Source organism: Plectropomus leopardus, chromosome 1 (genome assembly GCF_026936395.1).
Source record: "Plectropomus leopardus strain MGB_pleo_1.0 chromosome 1, ASM2693639v1, whole genome shotgun sequence".
NCBI lineage: Eukaryota > Metazoa > Chordata > Actinopteri > Perciformes > Serranidae > Plectropomus > Plectropomus leopardus.
The window spans coordinates 17202894-17221510 of NC_142176.1; the positions used below are offsets into that span (position 1 = coordinate 17202894).

General features: G+C 38.6%; 1 protein-coding gene across 1 annotated transcript in view; it reads right to left on the reverse strand.

Moving 5' to 3' along the window:
• Nucleotides 1–18079, reverse strand: part of LOC121948064 (ephrin type-A receptor 6-like) — a 69064-nt gene extending 50985 nt beyond the window's left edge. Inside the window, exons 1-2 of the mRNA XM_088076625.1 lie at nt 17560–18079; nt 6762–6826 (exon numbers count right to left, since the gene is read on the reverse strand). Of these exons, the coding sequence (XP_087932751.1) occupies nt 6762–6826; nt 17560–17638 (144 nt within the window). The 5' untranslated portion in view covers nt 17639–18079. The remainder of the gene's footprint in view (nt 1–6761; nt 6827–17559) is intronic.
• Between the last annotated feature and the right edge of the window lie 538 nt (nt 18080–18617).

The window sequence follows — 18617 nt, forward strand, 5'->3', positions numbered from 1 at the left end:
TAGCCTTCTCCATGACACTCAGAAACAGCTTTCATTGTGCATAGACGTTCAGACGTTGAAAACTTGTGGTGAGTTTCTAAATGTACTCATTTTGACGTTTTTTTTTTGTTGTTTTCTCTCTTTTTTTCCCCTCCATGGCTCCCAGCAGCTCAAGGTCTGCGCTCAACTCCTGACAGGAATCTTTGACAGCCACTGAATTTAGTCAGTGGAAAGTTGTGATGAAAGTTTTTCATCGCTGAAAGAGGCTTAGATGGAACTTTTTCCTCGCAGATAAAGAGATCATCTTTCAAATCAGTGATTGCTATATAGAGACCAGGCTTACGAACATAGGCAGAAACCTCTCCTTTCACTAGAGGTGAGGCAATATGGCTTCAACTTCACCTCACCTTCATTAACAGTAAGTCATATTTAAAGTATGTGTCAGTCTTTAGGGCCACCATTCAAGCAAGTGGTTAAGTGTATTTAATGTATCGTCATCATTAAATATTTGCTGGTATTTTATTTCTCTGACAAGTTTGCTGGAAGTAGCGCTAGGTTATCAGAACTTCAGATTCATTTCTGAGTTCGACACAAGTCAGCTTCAGTACTTTTGCCTCAGACGACTGCTCTTCACGGCTGGTTGCCTTTCCTTGCCCACGCATGGCTTATGTATGTTACTGAGCTAACTAAGCTGCCAGTGTTGGTAATGAAGACCTGTAAAAAAGAGGAGAGATCAAGAGAAAGGGAGCAAAAGAGGCGCTGTTTATAGCAATAATTTAATGCTAATTCAGTGCTTTTCATACAGAACAACACTCAGACCCTTTAGTCGAGCTTTTGGCCTCAACCGCTAAACTGCACTATTAATCATTTTAATAAATCATACTCACATACTGACACTGGATATTACTTGTCTCACAATCACTGATTATGTGAAACACAAGTGAATACCAGCAAAAAATACACCTGAGCCCGTTTCATTATTACATGTCAATGTTTTAACCCTAATCACAAAAACAGTAGACTTGAGTGTGTAAAGATTGGAAACCCCAAGCTTATGAATGCAATCTGCCTCAAGATGAAGTGAGTTTTTAACCTTTTTATACATGTCCATGTAATGTTTTTAAAATTTGCTACAAGACATATCATGATCCAAATGAACAGTTAACGTCATGGCTGAGCATTTCCCCCTCAGAACTGCAGTGTACTGATGAACAGGGATTCAGACTTTAAGGGTTTGTTATGTGACGATTCTGAGGAACTGCCTCCGTCAGATTGTGGGATGGGACTTTCTTTCTAATGAGAAGAAGCCAGGTGAAGCAATATGTGTATCTTTTTTTTTTCTCAAGCGTGTTCCGCCATGTCCCACCTGTAAATTTGGGATTCCTAGTATAGTGAAGGACTGATCTGCCCTACTTTGGCTATGGGTGGCTAGTACTCATTGTCTTCTATGAGGAAACGAATAGGGGGCTATGTGGACTTACTCAAGAGCCAGCCTTAAGTGGTAATGCAAAAAATTTCAGTTTTTGGCACTTCTGTGTTGACTTCATTTTTCAAACCCAGGTTTAAAGCTATAGCTGGATTTGCTCCTCCTAGAGCTGAGGGAACACTTGACCTTTAGGTCCGGAGTCAACGAAGGTCCACGAACAGGAAATGTCAGGGAAGGATATTAAAGAGCCAGTGTTTCCTTAGCTTAGGGGTCAATAGAGTGACACTTAAGACTATTTTGTAATCAGCTCTCACTTCAAAAAGTGTTTTTGTACTGACTACACTGACAACTGTCATCACATCCTCGTGTTCTGCCTTTTATTCTCATGGAAAAATTACAGTTATTAACATAACTCACCAGCCTATAATTGTTAATTAATAAATGTGAGATTCTAGTCTGACTATCAGTGCGTCATGTCACTAGGTGTTGAAAAAGACATTAGCACGTTTAGAAAAATGTCACACACACACGCACACATCTACTGTATCTACATGCACAGACAGATAGTGTTGTATTAACAACAGTGGTGGAGGCTAAGAGGTGTGAGGTTTTGATTAAAACAAGACAATTTGTCATTGTCAGACCAAGGGGAAGAGAAAGAGAGAGAGAGAGAGGTGTTATGAAAATATCATTAAATCTCTGTTGTTGTGATGAATTATTGATTCGGTGTGAATCAGTATGGTGGTGTCGTGTTTTTGTTCAACCAATTAATGGCGTTGTTGGTCCCCATAGCAAAAACCTGTGCAGGCTGTGTGCAAGGGAGGATGGGAGCTGTTTCAATATTGGAATTATTTGGCCCTGAAAATATCTCAGTACTTTGTTTCTATTTATTGGTTTTGCTCCAAAGGATTTATTACACTTTTAATAATAGCCCAAAAGCACAAACAGTCCCGCTACCACCTCGTGTCCCGAATTAGACACAACATCATAGAAAAATTATTGTTGTTGCTGATGGTTGCTGAGTCCCAGCTGAAATATTTCTAAGAATGAAATCTACAGCATCTTTCCCTTCAGGCTCAGCCTTGTAAGAATAATGTGGTACAATTAAATTAGGGTAATATCTAGATATTCTAAAGGCTTGATCAATCTGTATTCACTGCACATAAACATTGTTGTATGTGTTTCATAAAAAACACCAGCGGAGACAACTAGAGACTATAGAGTCAACATTTTGTGTTTTAGGAGATTTATTCTGCCATTTTGTTTTAGAAATGGTCTCTTGAAGTGTTGTTTGTAAATTCTTACTTTTAGTTTATTTTAGGCAGAAGTGATTATTATTTGTGATTAAAGCTGAGATAGGTGGGAGAGCAGCGAGATACATTGAAGCAGAATAGCAGTATCCTACCAGTAACATTATGCAAGTTGTTTTTTTGTAATATACTGAACTTGTATGATCCATAATACTAATGTTAGAAGCTGTAATAAGGCAGGACCTGCTATATGCTTTCAGAGGGATTCATGTTTAGATGATGTCAAGCTCATGCAGGTCTGAAGAACATCTCATCACTAAAAACTTTGAGAAACCAGAAAAGTGCAGTTATTGTAATGTGCAAATTTGTGCCAGGCAGCTGTGTTTTTGTTGTGCCTGTGCCTGGTGGGATTGTCCCTCCTAGTTACCTTACAGTCATGATGGTGGCAAAGATTACATAAATGTTTTCCTTTTTTCATCTTATGTCGTGCCTAAATTTAATTGATCATAACATATCAGGTATGGATTTAATCTGCAGATTCAAAGTAAGACAAAGCTTTTCTGTTGATGGCAGTTTTTGATGCATGACAAAATATGGGCAATAGACTGGCTTCTTGTTTTTAGCTGAGACAATTTCCAGAAAATTTTAACTATGATTTTTCTGAGGACATGCGTCCAGTTGACTGCTTAGAGGTCTAGTGTTTAAGATTATAGCAGCATCGAGGTTTCAGGATTGAAACCTCTCATGTCCCAACTGGGTAGAAACTATCGTGGCCGTTGCAAAAACGCAAATTGCCCTATCTCAAACCAGTATTTGGTGTGTCCATTCTGAGCTGCTGTAAAACAACATGGCAGACTACACAGGAGAGGACCCACTTGTATGTGTGTTATTATTATTTATTTACAGTATGATGACATTAAAGGTTCATTCAAAGCTACCGCAGACTCAATGGCTCTCATTTTCAGGCGATTATAAACTAATGAAATATAGTTTTGAATATTATATTCCTTTTCATGCCAATAGAAGCCCTGTAATTCTTAACACTGGACCTTTAAGAGCAGTGAGGAGTCAGCAGTCAATGACAGCATAAAATATTCAGTAGGACAGGTTTTTAAACAATTGGGAAACACCACAGCCATGAGAGATATTCTTGAGCAAACAGTCATTAATGTGCACACAAAATATAAGGCCGATATGTGCTGTAGTATGCAAGATTAAGTGCGGTCAGAGAAATACACACTCACTCATATATGCATGTACACATATGACCAAATGCATGACACGACCTTACGTCTGGCGGAGGTCTCGTCCTAAAGGATATAATGTTTACATGGGAAATAACTCAGTTATCAATATCCCTGATCACATGATAATAACATCCAAATCCATATCCAAATTTCTGATGGCTGTCTGCAAAGGTATTTAATCATCTGTGATTAAACCCATTCTAAACTTTATCTTAATTAAGTACAACAGTACAACTATGTAAAAAATACATTACAAGTAAAAGTCCTGCATTCAAAATCCTATTTAGGAGCACAGAAATATAAAAATTAAACATACCCGTTCTGCAGTAAAATGTCCCCTGCGACTATATGACATTATTACATTTTTAATACTGATGCAATCAGGTGTAAGCAGCGTTTTACTGTTGTAGCTGGTTGAGCTGGAGCTAATTTATTAACTATAGAAACAGTAAAATCAGATAAATCTGAGATTGGTTCTGCCGCACAAATCTGTAGTTATTATTTTCTTTAGTCTTTGCTTTTTTGGGAATATCAAATCATTTTACCTCACTCGTCCTCAAACAGTTTAATTAAAACCATCTGTGAAAGTTAGAAGGTAAATCTCTCTTTAGTGGAACTGCTAAAAACTCACATACATGTAGAACCAACCAGACACTGATTTTTGGTTAAAGCCACTAGTACAACATCTGTCTACTGGATTTCTTCTTTCTAGAGATAGACGATTAGGGCGAAATCCAGTGTACCTCCATGTTCACTGGTGTTTTTGGTTGCTTTTACCTGTATGAACACGTAGGCTGTGATATTGTTAATCATATTGTTTGTTTCTCTGGCTAATCGCTTGAGTCAGAGACGCGTATGCTCAGACAACCATCATGAATCCTGAAGCTGTATACAAGGTTAACATGCCACAGTAATCCCGTCTGTCTTGGATCACACATACCGGTATCTCTAGAGTATCATAATGATGTATCTGGCTTTCTGTAACAAGAACATGTTTTCTAGCACATAAATGTAAACAGGATTTTGAAAATCTGCCTTCAGAAAACAGCATCTTAGTTTGCTTCTATTTTCTCTGTTAGATTATATTTGTGCAGCATTACATCCCTACATCCCTACATTTTTCTTACCAGCTCCAGTTCTCTGCAAGAGTAGTATTATTTTGGTAAATTGCAAGCTTTGAGGCATCCAATTTTGGTTAAAACCGAGGCTAAATTGTTTGAAAAGTGAATTATTTAGAATGTCGAGGTTGCATACAGCCACTGCGTAAACAGCTTTTCATTAAATGAAGTGCAGGCTGGTGAAGTCAGTCAACTTGACACAGCCACTATACCTATCCAAACTCCTACATTTAGAAGTTTCTACAAATTAATAGTATGGAAAAAAAAATTTTGCTGTTGAAAGCTGATAAAAAGACTTATTAGTTGTTGGTTTAGTGAAATGTGGTCATTTGTATGATAATTTCTGTGTTAACATAGAAGCCAGCTACGAAAACAGTGTGATGGCTGGTGTTGTTTTAACTTTTTTTGTGTGTGTGTGTGTGTGTGTGTGTGTGTGTGTGTGTGTGTGTGTGTCATTAAGGCAAAATGTGGTCCTGGTGAAACCAACTGTGGTTGGAAATGCTGCAGAGACCATTTTCAGTATAGTGCCAGGTGTTTATGTCTGTGGACAGCTTTTCCCAACAAGATAACTTTGAAACCGTGCAAGAGATCGAAATTAACACAGGGTTCAAAGATAGGTGTGGTCCAAGCAAAAGCGCCTTACATAGGGGTTTGGGAAGTAGGGAAGGGGCATCCTCCCCCCCTACTTTACACTTTGCCAACATCCTCTAAAAGTTGCGGACCACTGTATCATGGCCGACACAAGATGGTTTCTGATGACTTGTATTTATTTTTTGTTTTATTATTTATTTGCTATATGCTTTGAAGTGTATTGGGACCATGCTGTATGCTGATTCCACACTTAAAATTGATTGATTGATTCACATGACATACTTTTTTCATGGTAACATACTGTATTCACACCCTTTCAATCATGGTGGTGTACTTAAGCCATCAAAGCGCTGCACACTCTTATAGCAGCTGCCACACAGCTCACCTGAAAGCTATGCTGTTACTTAACTGCCACAGCTGCCACCGCTGCTCATACAGCATTTCAAAAGCCTCACCTCTACCCCAGCATCCACCTGTTGGCTCTGAGTGCCTTCCCTCAGGGGGGGAGTTAATATCATTGCTCTTTATTCCCTGCTGTGCTGTGTGAGCCCAGACACCAAATGTCATTGTTATAGATACTCTATGTTCTCATTATAATCCGTTCTACCTAACTTGGCTGATTGAATTATATTTCAATGTGAAGCACACGCTGAAGTAATGCATTGAAATGATTTTGAAACAAACATATGTAACTTGGATATTGTTCCCTTTTCAACACATTTCGTTTCAGGTTTAACCTTGACATATAGACGTTTTGACCTGCAAATTGCCAGGTCAGTTTTCACTGGATGACACATTGGTCTGACTTCTGTCAGAAAGGTTGGCATATAAAATATGTAACCTCCTGCTTGTATGATTTTTAATAAGACCCAAGGTCCTGTCTCCTGTCTGTATTTGACCTAAGCACAAAAAAAAAACTTTGACGACTCTGACTCAAGGGCTCAGTTTTGGAAAGAAAGGGTTGTAGGTCAGGTTGACGACAGTTTGAATGTTCATCTCTCCACTAAAATTTTTACGTCAAACTGTTTTATTTAATTTTGGGTGAAAATTATTCAATTTGCGCACTTGTTTGAGGGGTTTTATTCCATGTAGGCAAAATGAAACTGCTTAACTGACTATTCTTACTTTAAGAAATGCTAATGTCACTCACCCCATTGACAGGATAGGTCTTCCAGTCCAGTTCTCCTAGCACTGTCGTAGTGTCCAACAGAACCACTAGAGAGAGAGAGCGGGGTGGTGCAACAGAAAGTCATGTAAAATGGAGGGGAAAAGTTTGAAGAGAGAAAGAAGGACAGTATAAGCACAAAGAGTGACAGGAGAGAGCGGAGAGGGGAAGAGAGAGAGAGTGCGAGAGAGGTTGGACAGTGAATTTAAAAAGAAGAGAAATGGAGGTGACAAAATAGGAAGAGAGCAGACAATAGTTATCAAGCTGTCAATGAGGAGCTGACAGAGCTGTAAAGCCCTTATCAGATTCAACCACCTATGAAATAACAGCTCTTAGAAAAGTCTAGGACAACACCAACACTAACACAGATCCGCCCTCCATGTGGAAGTCTGGAAGATTAGTACTCTCCTTCTCAGAGGTCAGGAGTTTTCTGTGCTGCGTGACATCAAATATGAGCCAAAGATGAATAAAGGGGAAAGACAGGAGGACTATGAAAACTTTAAGTATTTAACTAAATAAAATTTGACTTAATTAAAATGGATTGGAGATAAACACAGCCAGTCTTCTGGATATAGTGACGGCCACAACCCCGTATCCCTAAAATTTACTCCCATGCATGACTCTGTAGTTCACAGTTTGCAGTTCCAATCATCAGTCCCAGCACAGGAAGTAGTATGCCCTATATGTAGCAATATAAGTGAGGGGTTGGTGGATACATGGCACATCTTTCATGCAGAGATGCAGTTTGTCTCCTGTCACAGAATTAAGATTTTCCATTTTAATAACCATAACACTGATCATTCCCCAAACTTATACATGTGTTTCAGTTTCCTGAATCTTCAACTTCAATCTTTTCCAAAACTGTAAATGTACTGTTCATATGTACAGATATTGTAGGACATATAAATAAAGAAATCTAAAAAAAAAAAAAAAAAAAAAAAAAGAAGAAGAAAGAAAAGAAAAAACATCTAAATGTTAAATAACAATGTTGGATTCGGGAAAAAAAAGAAAACCCATTTTTTTACTGAAAGTAATCCATGGTTTTGTAGAATCATCTAGTAATGGTGTTCTTGTCTGGCGGTAGACTTTGATAGCAGCTATGAGCGCATGATTGTGTAAAAGAGTTTTTGCCAAATTGTAACAGAGTTTTATGCAGAAGTATTTGATGATTAGTGAACACATGACACATCTGAATGCAAAATCACAGTGGGGAGACTGCTCTATGAAAGTAAACAAGTAAACACAAGTTAAAGTCTGAACAGTTCAATGTGTGACATACATATGGATTGACAGACAGATTGAGGGCCCTATTTTGATCCCACTACAAAGCAGCACAAAGCACAGTGCAGCTTGACTTTCATTGCTAGTTTCTGGTGCAGTTGTCATTTACAAAGCCAGTGTCCATGGTGTGTAAGTACTGAATGTACTTGCACCTGTCTGTGTCCCCACGGCTGTGAAGGTCTTAAAATGAGGTGTGGTCAGGTGCATTGTTTGTGCAGCACCAACAGTACCTGGTCTTAAGTCAATATTGCAGTATTTTCCTTGTTATTTTAAGAGCATATTGAACAGATAGTAAGATGCCTATACATTGACAAGTTCACAACATGCGCACACTCTGCTTGCTACACACACAGGGACACAGAGACGGGTTGCAGGCGGGTGAAATATGTCATTTATGAATAAAATATTAATTGCCTTCTGTGAAATGTGTTCATAGCAGAGCTGCAGAGGTGCTTTCCAACACCCCATTAAGAGAGATGCTGTGTGTGTTTACACACAAGGAATAGCGTGACTTCATTGATTATTTCAGAAGCTTAAAATATAGTTGTTTTCTCTTTCAAATTTTGAACTACGTTTTTAGTTTTGCCGTAGTGACTTTACTGCTCTACTCTCAGCAGACAACCGCTCACTTCTCCAATTTGCAGCATCCGCCTTGCAAATAGTAGTGCGCCCACTGCATGCACATCTGGCTTTTAAAGGGAATGGAAGATGATAGTTTGACTGGATGAATACATGTAACGCCCGAAATACACCTGTGAATTATTAAGCGACTAAATACAGACCCTTTGCCCCTTGCACCTTTTTTTTGCACCTGCATTATGCATTGTTTCACTAGACAAAGTTGCTGGATACGCCCTAAATGGACTTGCACCATGCACTTAAGACTATGTGCAATGCATAGTCTGAATAGGGCCCTGTGACAGATGAAAGGATACATGTTATGATTTTATAATGGGGGACAATCACACTCACTTCAACCATGGGTCAAGTGTGTGTTCACATCTGTTTGCCTTGTGTCCAATTCAGACCGTACAACATCAGCCCAAAAATGGCCGACCTGTCAGACTTTAGGCATCACTCATTTTATACAGTGTAGTGTGTGTTAGTGGAAAAAAACCAACGCAGCATCCAGGAAACTTTGTACTGCCCTGACAAAAATAATTGTTTGCCTTCTTTCGCATACTTTTGCAATTTATATGTCACAGTATCTCTCATTGGTCAAGGCTAGTCTGCCTTGACTCTTGGCCAAGTCACAGCAAGAATTTTGACTCTAATAGCCAATCTGACACAGTGATCATTTCAAAAGTCAAACATAAAGTTTAATCTTATTTCAGCATAGGTGCTTGTTGGTGTTTTTGCATGAGAATGTTAACAACTTTGTTTCTTTGTGTGCATCCGTGACCACACTGTGTACATGCAAGTGTGACAATCTCAAGCTGTCTGCACTCCGGTCACGGCTCAGGCATGAAGAGAGCCATTATCTGGCCCTCGCTAAGCCCCCTGAGCCAATTTGATATGATGAATGTGCAATTTCCTTTGTCTCCACACAGCCAGTTAATTACAATCTCTATCAATAAAGTGCGTCCCACTTCAGTGGTCGACACTATAGACCAAAGAGTCACATCTTCAGACGACCTGTCAATCCAGCGCGCAGCCAACTTTGCCAAATCTGGACTAATTTAATGGGGTTGCCACTGTTTTGAGAACAAGTCAGATAACCAAAGAAGATACACTTTGGTGAGACTAAATGAACCGCTTCAGTATTTACAGAGACTTCATTAGCCTTGATCCCCTGCTGGTAATTAAGGGCTGAATTATAATAAGATGGCCTTGGTTCTGTTCAAAAGGAGGACATAGAGAGAGGGAGGCAGAGAGACTGCGAGACAGACAAAGAGAGACAGAAAGATATTGATTTTTGACAAAATTAGAAAAACAATCTTTCATTATGAAGAGCGATGTTCCATACCATGTTTGACAGCTGCAAACTTTTCTTTTTCCACCAACTCCCCTCGCTGTCTGCCTGTCCTTCTCTTACACCCAAACATACACAGTAATGTAGTCATAGAATAATTACATTCCTGCAACTGTCTTTGGAGCCAGGAAATAATAGATAACCCATGACCACAGCACTGAATTTGATACACAGACTTTCTCACTCAAAACACACACGTACATACTGCACACACATCTGCAGACAAGTATTTATCAGGAGGACAAATCACATTACTCTTGTCTGGATATTGTGTCTGGGAGCACAATAATCTGAAAGAGTCCTTTCCACCACAGGAAAATTATCACGTTTAGAAAATAAGGACAGCACAAATAATATATAAAGCAGTAAATTGCTACAGTTCTCTCTGTGCTTTGTCACTGATACAGTTGCACTGATATTGCTGGCTGAAGTGTTATGCCATTACATCAACAAACAAATGTCCAACACTGAATACTCAAGCTGAACTAAACTGAGTGTATTCAGTTGCTTTGAACATTGAGGCTCCCTTCAGTAAGAGCTTCATTGTCAGCTCAGCCGAGACATACAGTATGTTTCTACCTGGAAAAATCTCACAGAAATAATCACAGTGTGCTTTTGTGAACAAAAAACAGCTACAGACTAAACTTCCACAGCATCTGACACAGAATACATTCCAGTCACTGCTGACGTCACAACAACTCCAATGTCACAGCAGAAAACCACAGCTCGTGGCTTTTTACATCTCTGTGAACAGAAACAAACAAGATGTAACATCAGTGAGCTTTACAGGGTCTGGTGGGCAGAACTTTGCTGGCTTTCTTTTTTTTTTTTACTAAGCTAAGCTAATCAACTCCTGGGTGCAGCTACATATTTACTGCACAAACATTTGAAGTGGTATCAATTTTCTCACCAACTCTCAGTAAGAAAACAAATAACTGTTTTTCCTTAAAGAGACAAATACTAGGGATGCACAATATAGGGTTTCTTGATGATATCCAATATGCTGATATATAACAACTCATTTGGCCAATAACTGGTTATCCGATATCTTCTCTGGTTGTCCAATATCAATATATCCACTTTTTCCCCACCTTGTTTTGGTGATCATCAAGTCTCTTTTGTGGTGGAATTAACGTCATACTATATTTGCAAACTCTTATCGTGATGTCCCACCAGTAGATGGAAACATAAAATATTTTTTGGTGTAATATTCAGTCATTGTGCAAAATAAGAAAAAGCAGGTTGGCCATTTCTGTTTGTTCACTGTAAAGCTGATATTGGCCGATACCAATGATTTGCCGATATTATCGTGTATCCCTAAAACATACATATTTTCCCTCTCACCTGCACTGCTATGTATCGTCTGAAATATTTTGGTGTGAGGGGATGAGTGTTGGTGATTTTGGCAATGAAGATGCACTCTTCCTGCTGGTAGTGTTATGGTTTGTGGGTGTTTGGTTAAAACAGGGTAGTAAAATGCACATTGCATCGGTGCAAGGCTGTCAAAAAACAGTGCAAATGATGAAAAAGGTAACGCCTGCACACTTACTCTATGCCACACAAGTTTGTTTCAGACAACATTTTGATCCTGCTTGGATCTTCGTCAGGCCAAATGTTTGAAAAGATGAAACCACACCATTACCTTTGCCCTTGGGTGTAGTTTGGTTGAAATAATTAAATAGTTCCTACATGAAACTGCTCACAACAAGAACTGTGGATTATCTTTAGTAAAAAGGTTATGTTTTCTGCAAAGAGACATAACTATTGAATTTTTCAAATATATTTTTTGGCACTTTGAGTAGCACAAGCTGAGTGCCATCTGGTTCCATTATATTGGACATCTCTACGGCCAACACTTTGGAACTCACACCAAAATTATCTGGATTGATAAATAACACTACAGGTCAGAGGAGAAATATGTATTTTTGATTTTGGGGTGAACTACCCCTTTAAGTGTCAAACTATTTCCTTAAGGAGGTTTTCCTTCAGTTACCCAAATATCAGTAGTTATTTGACCTAGGATTCCCACCACTCACCACACATATTACAGATATTGTTGTCTAGTGTCTACCAAGTAAATGGACTTAGTTCAGTGGAACCACACATGTGATTTCACTGTAAAAAACCTTACCTTCCTAATGTGGATTCACATATATAGCAACGATCTATTCTCTGGCAGGTACACAGACTTTATTGAGCAGTACTTTTCAGAAAATTGCTGCATATGTCTGTGGGTGATGCCTGTCTAAAACCTGGACTTGAGCTGAATGAGAAAAGTCTCATATATATCTTCCCCACAAGAGGCCCATGAATGCTCAAAAGCTAGACATTAAGTTTGAATCCTCAATTATTGCAGTGTTTGGCTGAGGAAATTCAACTAGACAAGCACTTGGCTGTGATCCTCCAGAGAGACAGGCATTTCTATAAGGGCCCTTTTTTCCAGTTATCCAGGATGTGGTTTCAAAAAGCCACTGAGGGAGGAAGAATCATTATTTTCTATATGAGATGATAATAAAAGTTGACAGCAGCATCTAATTCACCTGATCATGACACAGATGATGCCGCATCCTTATATTTAAGTAGGAAGAAAGAGCAGGATCTGCCTGAATGCTACTGCTGAGTTTGGATGCAATGGTTACCTCCTTTTAAAATACACTCTGTATGACAAAGAAATGCTGAGAAATTTAATCAATTCAGTGATTAATTGACTGACAGAACATTTGCAAATGACTGTTTTGATAACTGATTCATGTGTGAGCCATTTAGCAAGAGAATATACCAAGTACTGTATTTGGTAATTAAAGCTTCTTGTTATACAGATTTGCTTGCTTGTAAATGACCTTTCAGACAAAATACCATAGACTGTATATAAAGATGCACAACATGACAGTTCCTGGCCAAACTAAAAACTCAAAGTACATGCCAAATAGCCCCCTTCTTTCAGTGTTCATTGCGCAGCAGGTTTTTACCAGGCACAGAAGTCTCGTCCTTTCCAACCTGCTCCATTTGTAGATGGAAACTGTTCATTCTAAGGTCATGAAAACACTTATTTTTAGGTGTTTATATATTTAAGAAAACTTTCGTATCATATTATATTCCATTTCTGCCAATATATGCCTACATCCTACAACCTGGACCTTAAAATGTGAAATAATACCGTTCGAAAATACAAACAAGAAAGCTGGGCATCATCGCAGGTTATCTTAAGAAGATATAAGAAATAACAGTTTTATGTGACATTTTCCTTCTCATACTTTTAAGGACTAACTTCACACTGCAAGGATGTTGCTTTTTATTTCCATGTATTCTACATGGTGAACCGACATCTGGTCAGGTCTTTTTACCCATGAGACATGAAGCTTTGCTTGGGGCTTTTAGCTTGATATCATGTATGTAACCATCAAGTGCATATTTAAGAGCCCTTTCACAAGTGCTCTCCCTTTCTTAACCAGTCAGCTGGAAACATAAACAAGTCAACCAGTACCCGCATTTTCACACAATTCATAACGCTAGTGTTAGCTTAGTTAGCAAGATAGTGACAAATGTCATTTCAGTCTCCAAAATTTTGTTTGCAAGGAGAAGCCTGCTTTTGTCTGTCTGCAATGAAAGACTAATTATTTTAAAAATGAAGAGTTTTATCCATAAATCTGTCACCCTTATCATTGCAAATTATTTATGTAATATACAGTGTACAATAGATGTTTGAAAGACACAGCGCAGTCATACTCAACTTATATCCCATGTGCCAGATCTATGTGGCCCTCCAACCATTTTCTAATTAACAATAAAAATAAAATGATTCCCACTTGGAATTGTTTTGTTTTTTTTTTAATTTTAGTATACGCGAGGTGCCAGAATGCATAAAACAGCATCAAAATAGCGCTTGTTTATCAGAACCAATGTCAGTGGAGGATAACCCGCACCCTTCCAACAGAGGTCCAAGCTAAGCCCCTAATGTCCTGAAATTCTAGAAATGTCCTAAAATCCTAGAAATGTCTTAAGAAGCATCCTAAAATCTGAGAAATTTTCTAAAATCCTAGAAGCGCCTTAAAATCCTTGAAACAGCCTTAAATCCTAGAATTGGCTTAAAATCACCAAATATCCTAAAATACAAGAAATGTCCTTAATTACGAGAAATATCCTAAAATCTCAGAAACATGTATGGGGCTGCTGGGACTGGCCCCTTGCCTCCTGTCATTTTGCAAAAGTGGCCCCCAAGCAAAGCAAGGAACTAAGGAGGGTGGGAGTTTAGAGAGCAATATTAAAAGACATTGTATGGACAGTTAAAGTAACTTTAGATCTAAGTATCATCAGGTTTGACATCATTTATAACAAATAATGTTTGTTGACCAAAAACAACTAAAATGGCCAATAAATGTTCTGCTATATGAAGACCACACGTCCTCTCTCTGAATTTCTCTTAGCTTGAGAGGACATAGCTACTCAAGTGATTCACATTCATTAGAAAAGTCACTCAGACAAATGGCACCTGGCTAACATATATAAGCTTGCTCTCACTATATTTTAAACTCCTCACGTTGTCTTTCTTTTTTTTTCCAAGTTTCCCCTCTGTGCCTCCCCTCCCCTTCAAGCCTGTCACCACCACAGGCAGACAGGCATCCTGTGGGGAAACTCAGCACACACACACACACACACACACACACACACACACACACACACACACCACACACGCGTAAGAAGACACACAGAAAAATGAAGTGAAGGAGACTTTGACATTTGGCTAGTGAAAGGGCTTCTGTCGTCTTTGAAAATGTGTATCCTAAACATTAAACATTCAGGATGGAATATTAAACTGACCTCTGCAAATGTGCAAAGTGGAAGATGTCATGAACAGATTACATTATGGCAACCATTTACCCATGTGACTTATGAGTACGACTGAGGGGAGATAAAATTATTTTGTCCTGTGTTTCTCATACATATGCAACTGTACACACTGCCCACATGAATGGAAAATGAATTTTAGAGAGTGGGAAATTATTCTGATACATTTAGTGTGAACCACTGGCCCAACATAATAAGTATATTAAAGTTAGTATAAAACAAGTATCTGTGAGAAATCCTCTCGGGAACTGCATGGGCTGAAATCAGTTATATTTTTATTCATGAATGTATAACTCATCATAGAAGACAGAAATAGGCAACTCAAAAGTATCAGTATAGCTGACAGAGTTTGCTAGAGGCTGACATTTACTGAAACACTGTGTGGTACCTATAGCTGTTGCAATGTTTCTGTGCACTCAGATTTTGGAGGTGAAGAATAATGTCAGGGCCTCTTCCATAATTTTGCTGATGGAGCTCCTAGTCAGTAACAGCACACAGAACCTAAATTTACATTTTTGCCTGTTGATGCAGTAAGTTTGTATTTCAGGGTGTATTTACTGCAAAATTGAAAGCAACGTCAACTTTTTTTGAGATTTAAGATGGTCAAAAACTGTAAGAAAGCATGACTTGCATTGCCGTGATCAGTCTTTTAAAGATGTGTACTCTAAGTTGTAGAATACTGATGATTTTGACTACAGATTCACTGAAAACAGCCAACATATTACCATTTCTTTCTGATTTTTTAGGCTGCAAATGTGTTTTATATGCATATTTTTTGTAAAAAATAAAAAATGAATAAAAAAGAATAAAATCAGAGCAACATTAATAGATAAACATTCGAATATTTTTGGTGTAAAACCTGGACCGTTAACAGGGGGTCCACGACCCCTAGATGTTTCTTGGAGTTACAGCAGGGGGGCACCAAATGATTGTTTGATAATGTAATATAAGTTTTAGTTTAAGTTTGTGTTGTTTTTTTTTTAATAAAAAATAGCCTTTATCTGAAAATACACAGTAACATAAATCCAACATATTATTGGAAAAAATAAATCAGCCTATTCATTAAAAAAAACACAACATTTTATTGACAGTGCACAACATTATTGATAGGCTAACCATGTTACCCATGAATCCTTGTGCAATCATGTGAGCTAGTTAACGCTAAATCGCTGTGTGACACTTATCCATAACGGTGAAGTGAAATAGTTAGCTAACACTTACTTACTATTGAAACATACTGGCCAATTTGCTATTTTATTATTCCAAGTGTACGTGCAGTCTTGTGAGTCATAATGGATCATCATCATCAAGCAAGACAATGACATACTGTTCACCTCAGAAACCATGAGCAAAAATGCAAAGATTTTGGCTGATGCACCTAGCCATACCACAGCTGCTGCTAACTTTGCAGCTACAAGTAAGCTCAAATGAGGAAAAAAACAAAAATATACTGAAAGCATCTCATGTGCAGCTAATTTTTATGCAGTAAACATAGTAGGACGTCCCGGGTCCATCTCTCCTCAAAGTAGGAGAAAATGCTGAAGACCCCTGTTATAAATACAGTAAAGATGATTGTGACTTACAAAACCAAGACCGGCATCTCTTGGTTCAGGCAGGAAAAAAAATATGTTTTTGCTTCAATTTTGAGGCTGTGAATGTATAAAAGTGTTTTTTTTTTCTTTTCTTTTTTAGATAAATGGTGAACTAAGCCCAAGAGATATCTCTTGGTTCAACCAGCAAACAGATTATTTCACTTGAATTTTGAGGCTGCAAAAGTTAAAAGTGTATTCTTTGTAAGAGTCAGAGTCAAATTCATCTTTTTTTCAAACATGGGATGTACAAAAGTAACCACATTATTAACACTGCTGGTTCAATCTTTCAGATATGTATGTTGCAACCTTTCAGTAATCAGTACAGCAGACACATGTTCTGACAAAGAATGACATCTTTTGGTTTAGCTAAAATTTGTGCATGCATTTTGAGGCCACAGTTTATCTATTTTAAAAGAGAGCAGGTAGAAAAGTAACAAAAAACATTATTATTGCTATGCTGAGTCTTTCAAAGAGGTGTTGTCTACGCTGCACAGCATCAGTGGTTAGGACAGACACATCGTCTAAAACCAAGACTGACATCTCTTGGTTCAGCCAAGAAATTGAAAATTGTATGTGCCTTTTTAGGTTGTACACAATTTATATCTGTTTCTGCTGTGTATGTTGTTGTTGTAATTTGTAATAATTCATAGACCCACTGTCATCTCCTGCTCAAACCAAGAGACTGACATCTTGATTCAACCGACAAATTGACATTGGAGGGAAAAAGCGAAACACCTGAAGGAAAACACAAATTAATAGTCACCCATAGGTGTCATTCTATTATCTAATGTGCAAAACAGCCCAGAATCACCTGTGAAAAGATTACACTTTAATGCTTATTAGGACATCCATGACCCATGTGAGAAGTGAAGACATTATATTCTGTACATGTTTTGTTTTTTTTGGAAGTATTTAATATGCTAGAAAAACAATGTTTTGGCTGTAGACAGTAAACTAGACTGCACTGCAAAAACATCAAGTTACCTTGTGTTTTGCGTGTGAGCGTGCATGTGCGTAATGGGAAGAGACAATCAGTACTGTTAAAAATATACTTCAAAATCGTCACATTTGGTGCATCCAACCTCGCTCTCACCTTGGTTTGAGGTTCCCGGGTCCGACAGGATACCTCTGAGCAAGAACAAAAACGCACAGTATTTCCCACCGGAGCACATCGTTGAGTCAGACACAAGTGCGCTCTGAACTAAAACGCTGCACAGACTCCTAAGTAGATCCCCAAAATGAAAAGGTAAGGATGTTTCATGAAAGAGGCGACTGAAATCTTCCCAATATCCAATTAGAAGGTCACTCTCGCATCCACAGGAGTTCTAATTTATTTAATTTTCCAGCCATCCCGAACCACAGACACGTGTAAACGACCGGCCATTGCGCACAAACACCCAACAAGAGATCAAGTTAGAAATGAATGTTGTCTTGAAACCTCAGAACACGGAGAGGTCGGCAGGTGCAGACTATCCCGAAAGTGTCCGAAAAGCGAACTTCCCCGATGAGCGTTTGTGCTAAAGTCTGTCATTTAATGTTTTTATCCCAAAACGGGAGAGAAAAGGGAAAATCCCGGACTTCCCGCTTCACTTTCAGCCAGTGCATCCCTCACTGTGTCTCTGTATCACTGCCTGTATCTCTCTCCCCCTCCCTCTCTCTCTCTCTCTGGCGCAAGCACAGGAGCCGATTTTTTTTCCACCACAAGTCCATGCGTGCAAATCTAACTTGGTCTTTCTCGCTTTACATCACGCAAAACGCGCGGGTCAGTCATTTCCATTAGACTGAATGTGTGGGCTTCTCTGTTATTGATTCAGGGGGGCGACGCTGTGGAGATGGAAGGAAATATGAAGCCATTATTAAAGTCGGTGTATCACTTCTGTGCCATGATGTAGGTTATACCTGCATTGGATTATGTTGTAGGAATAGTAATGTGTCTGGGCCAGTTTCTATTTATGGTGGCGGGGGAGGAAGGCGAGCAGACAAATAGAGTATAAGTTGATATGGCGTGGTGGGTTGAAGGTGCACACACAGATTCATTTACATGCTCCTGTGAGTCCCTTCATGGTTGTGAGAAGGAATTTAAAGCAGTGCGGCCAATTCATGTACTGTAATTTAATGTTCATATACAAAATGGCAGTGATTTATTTACAT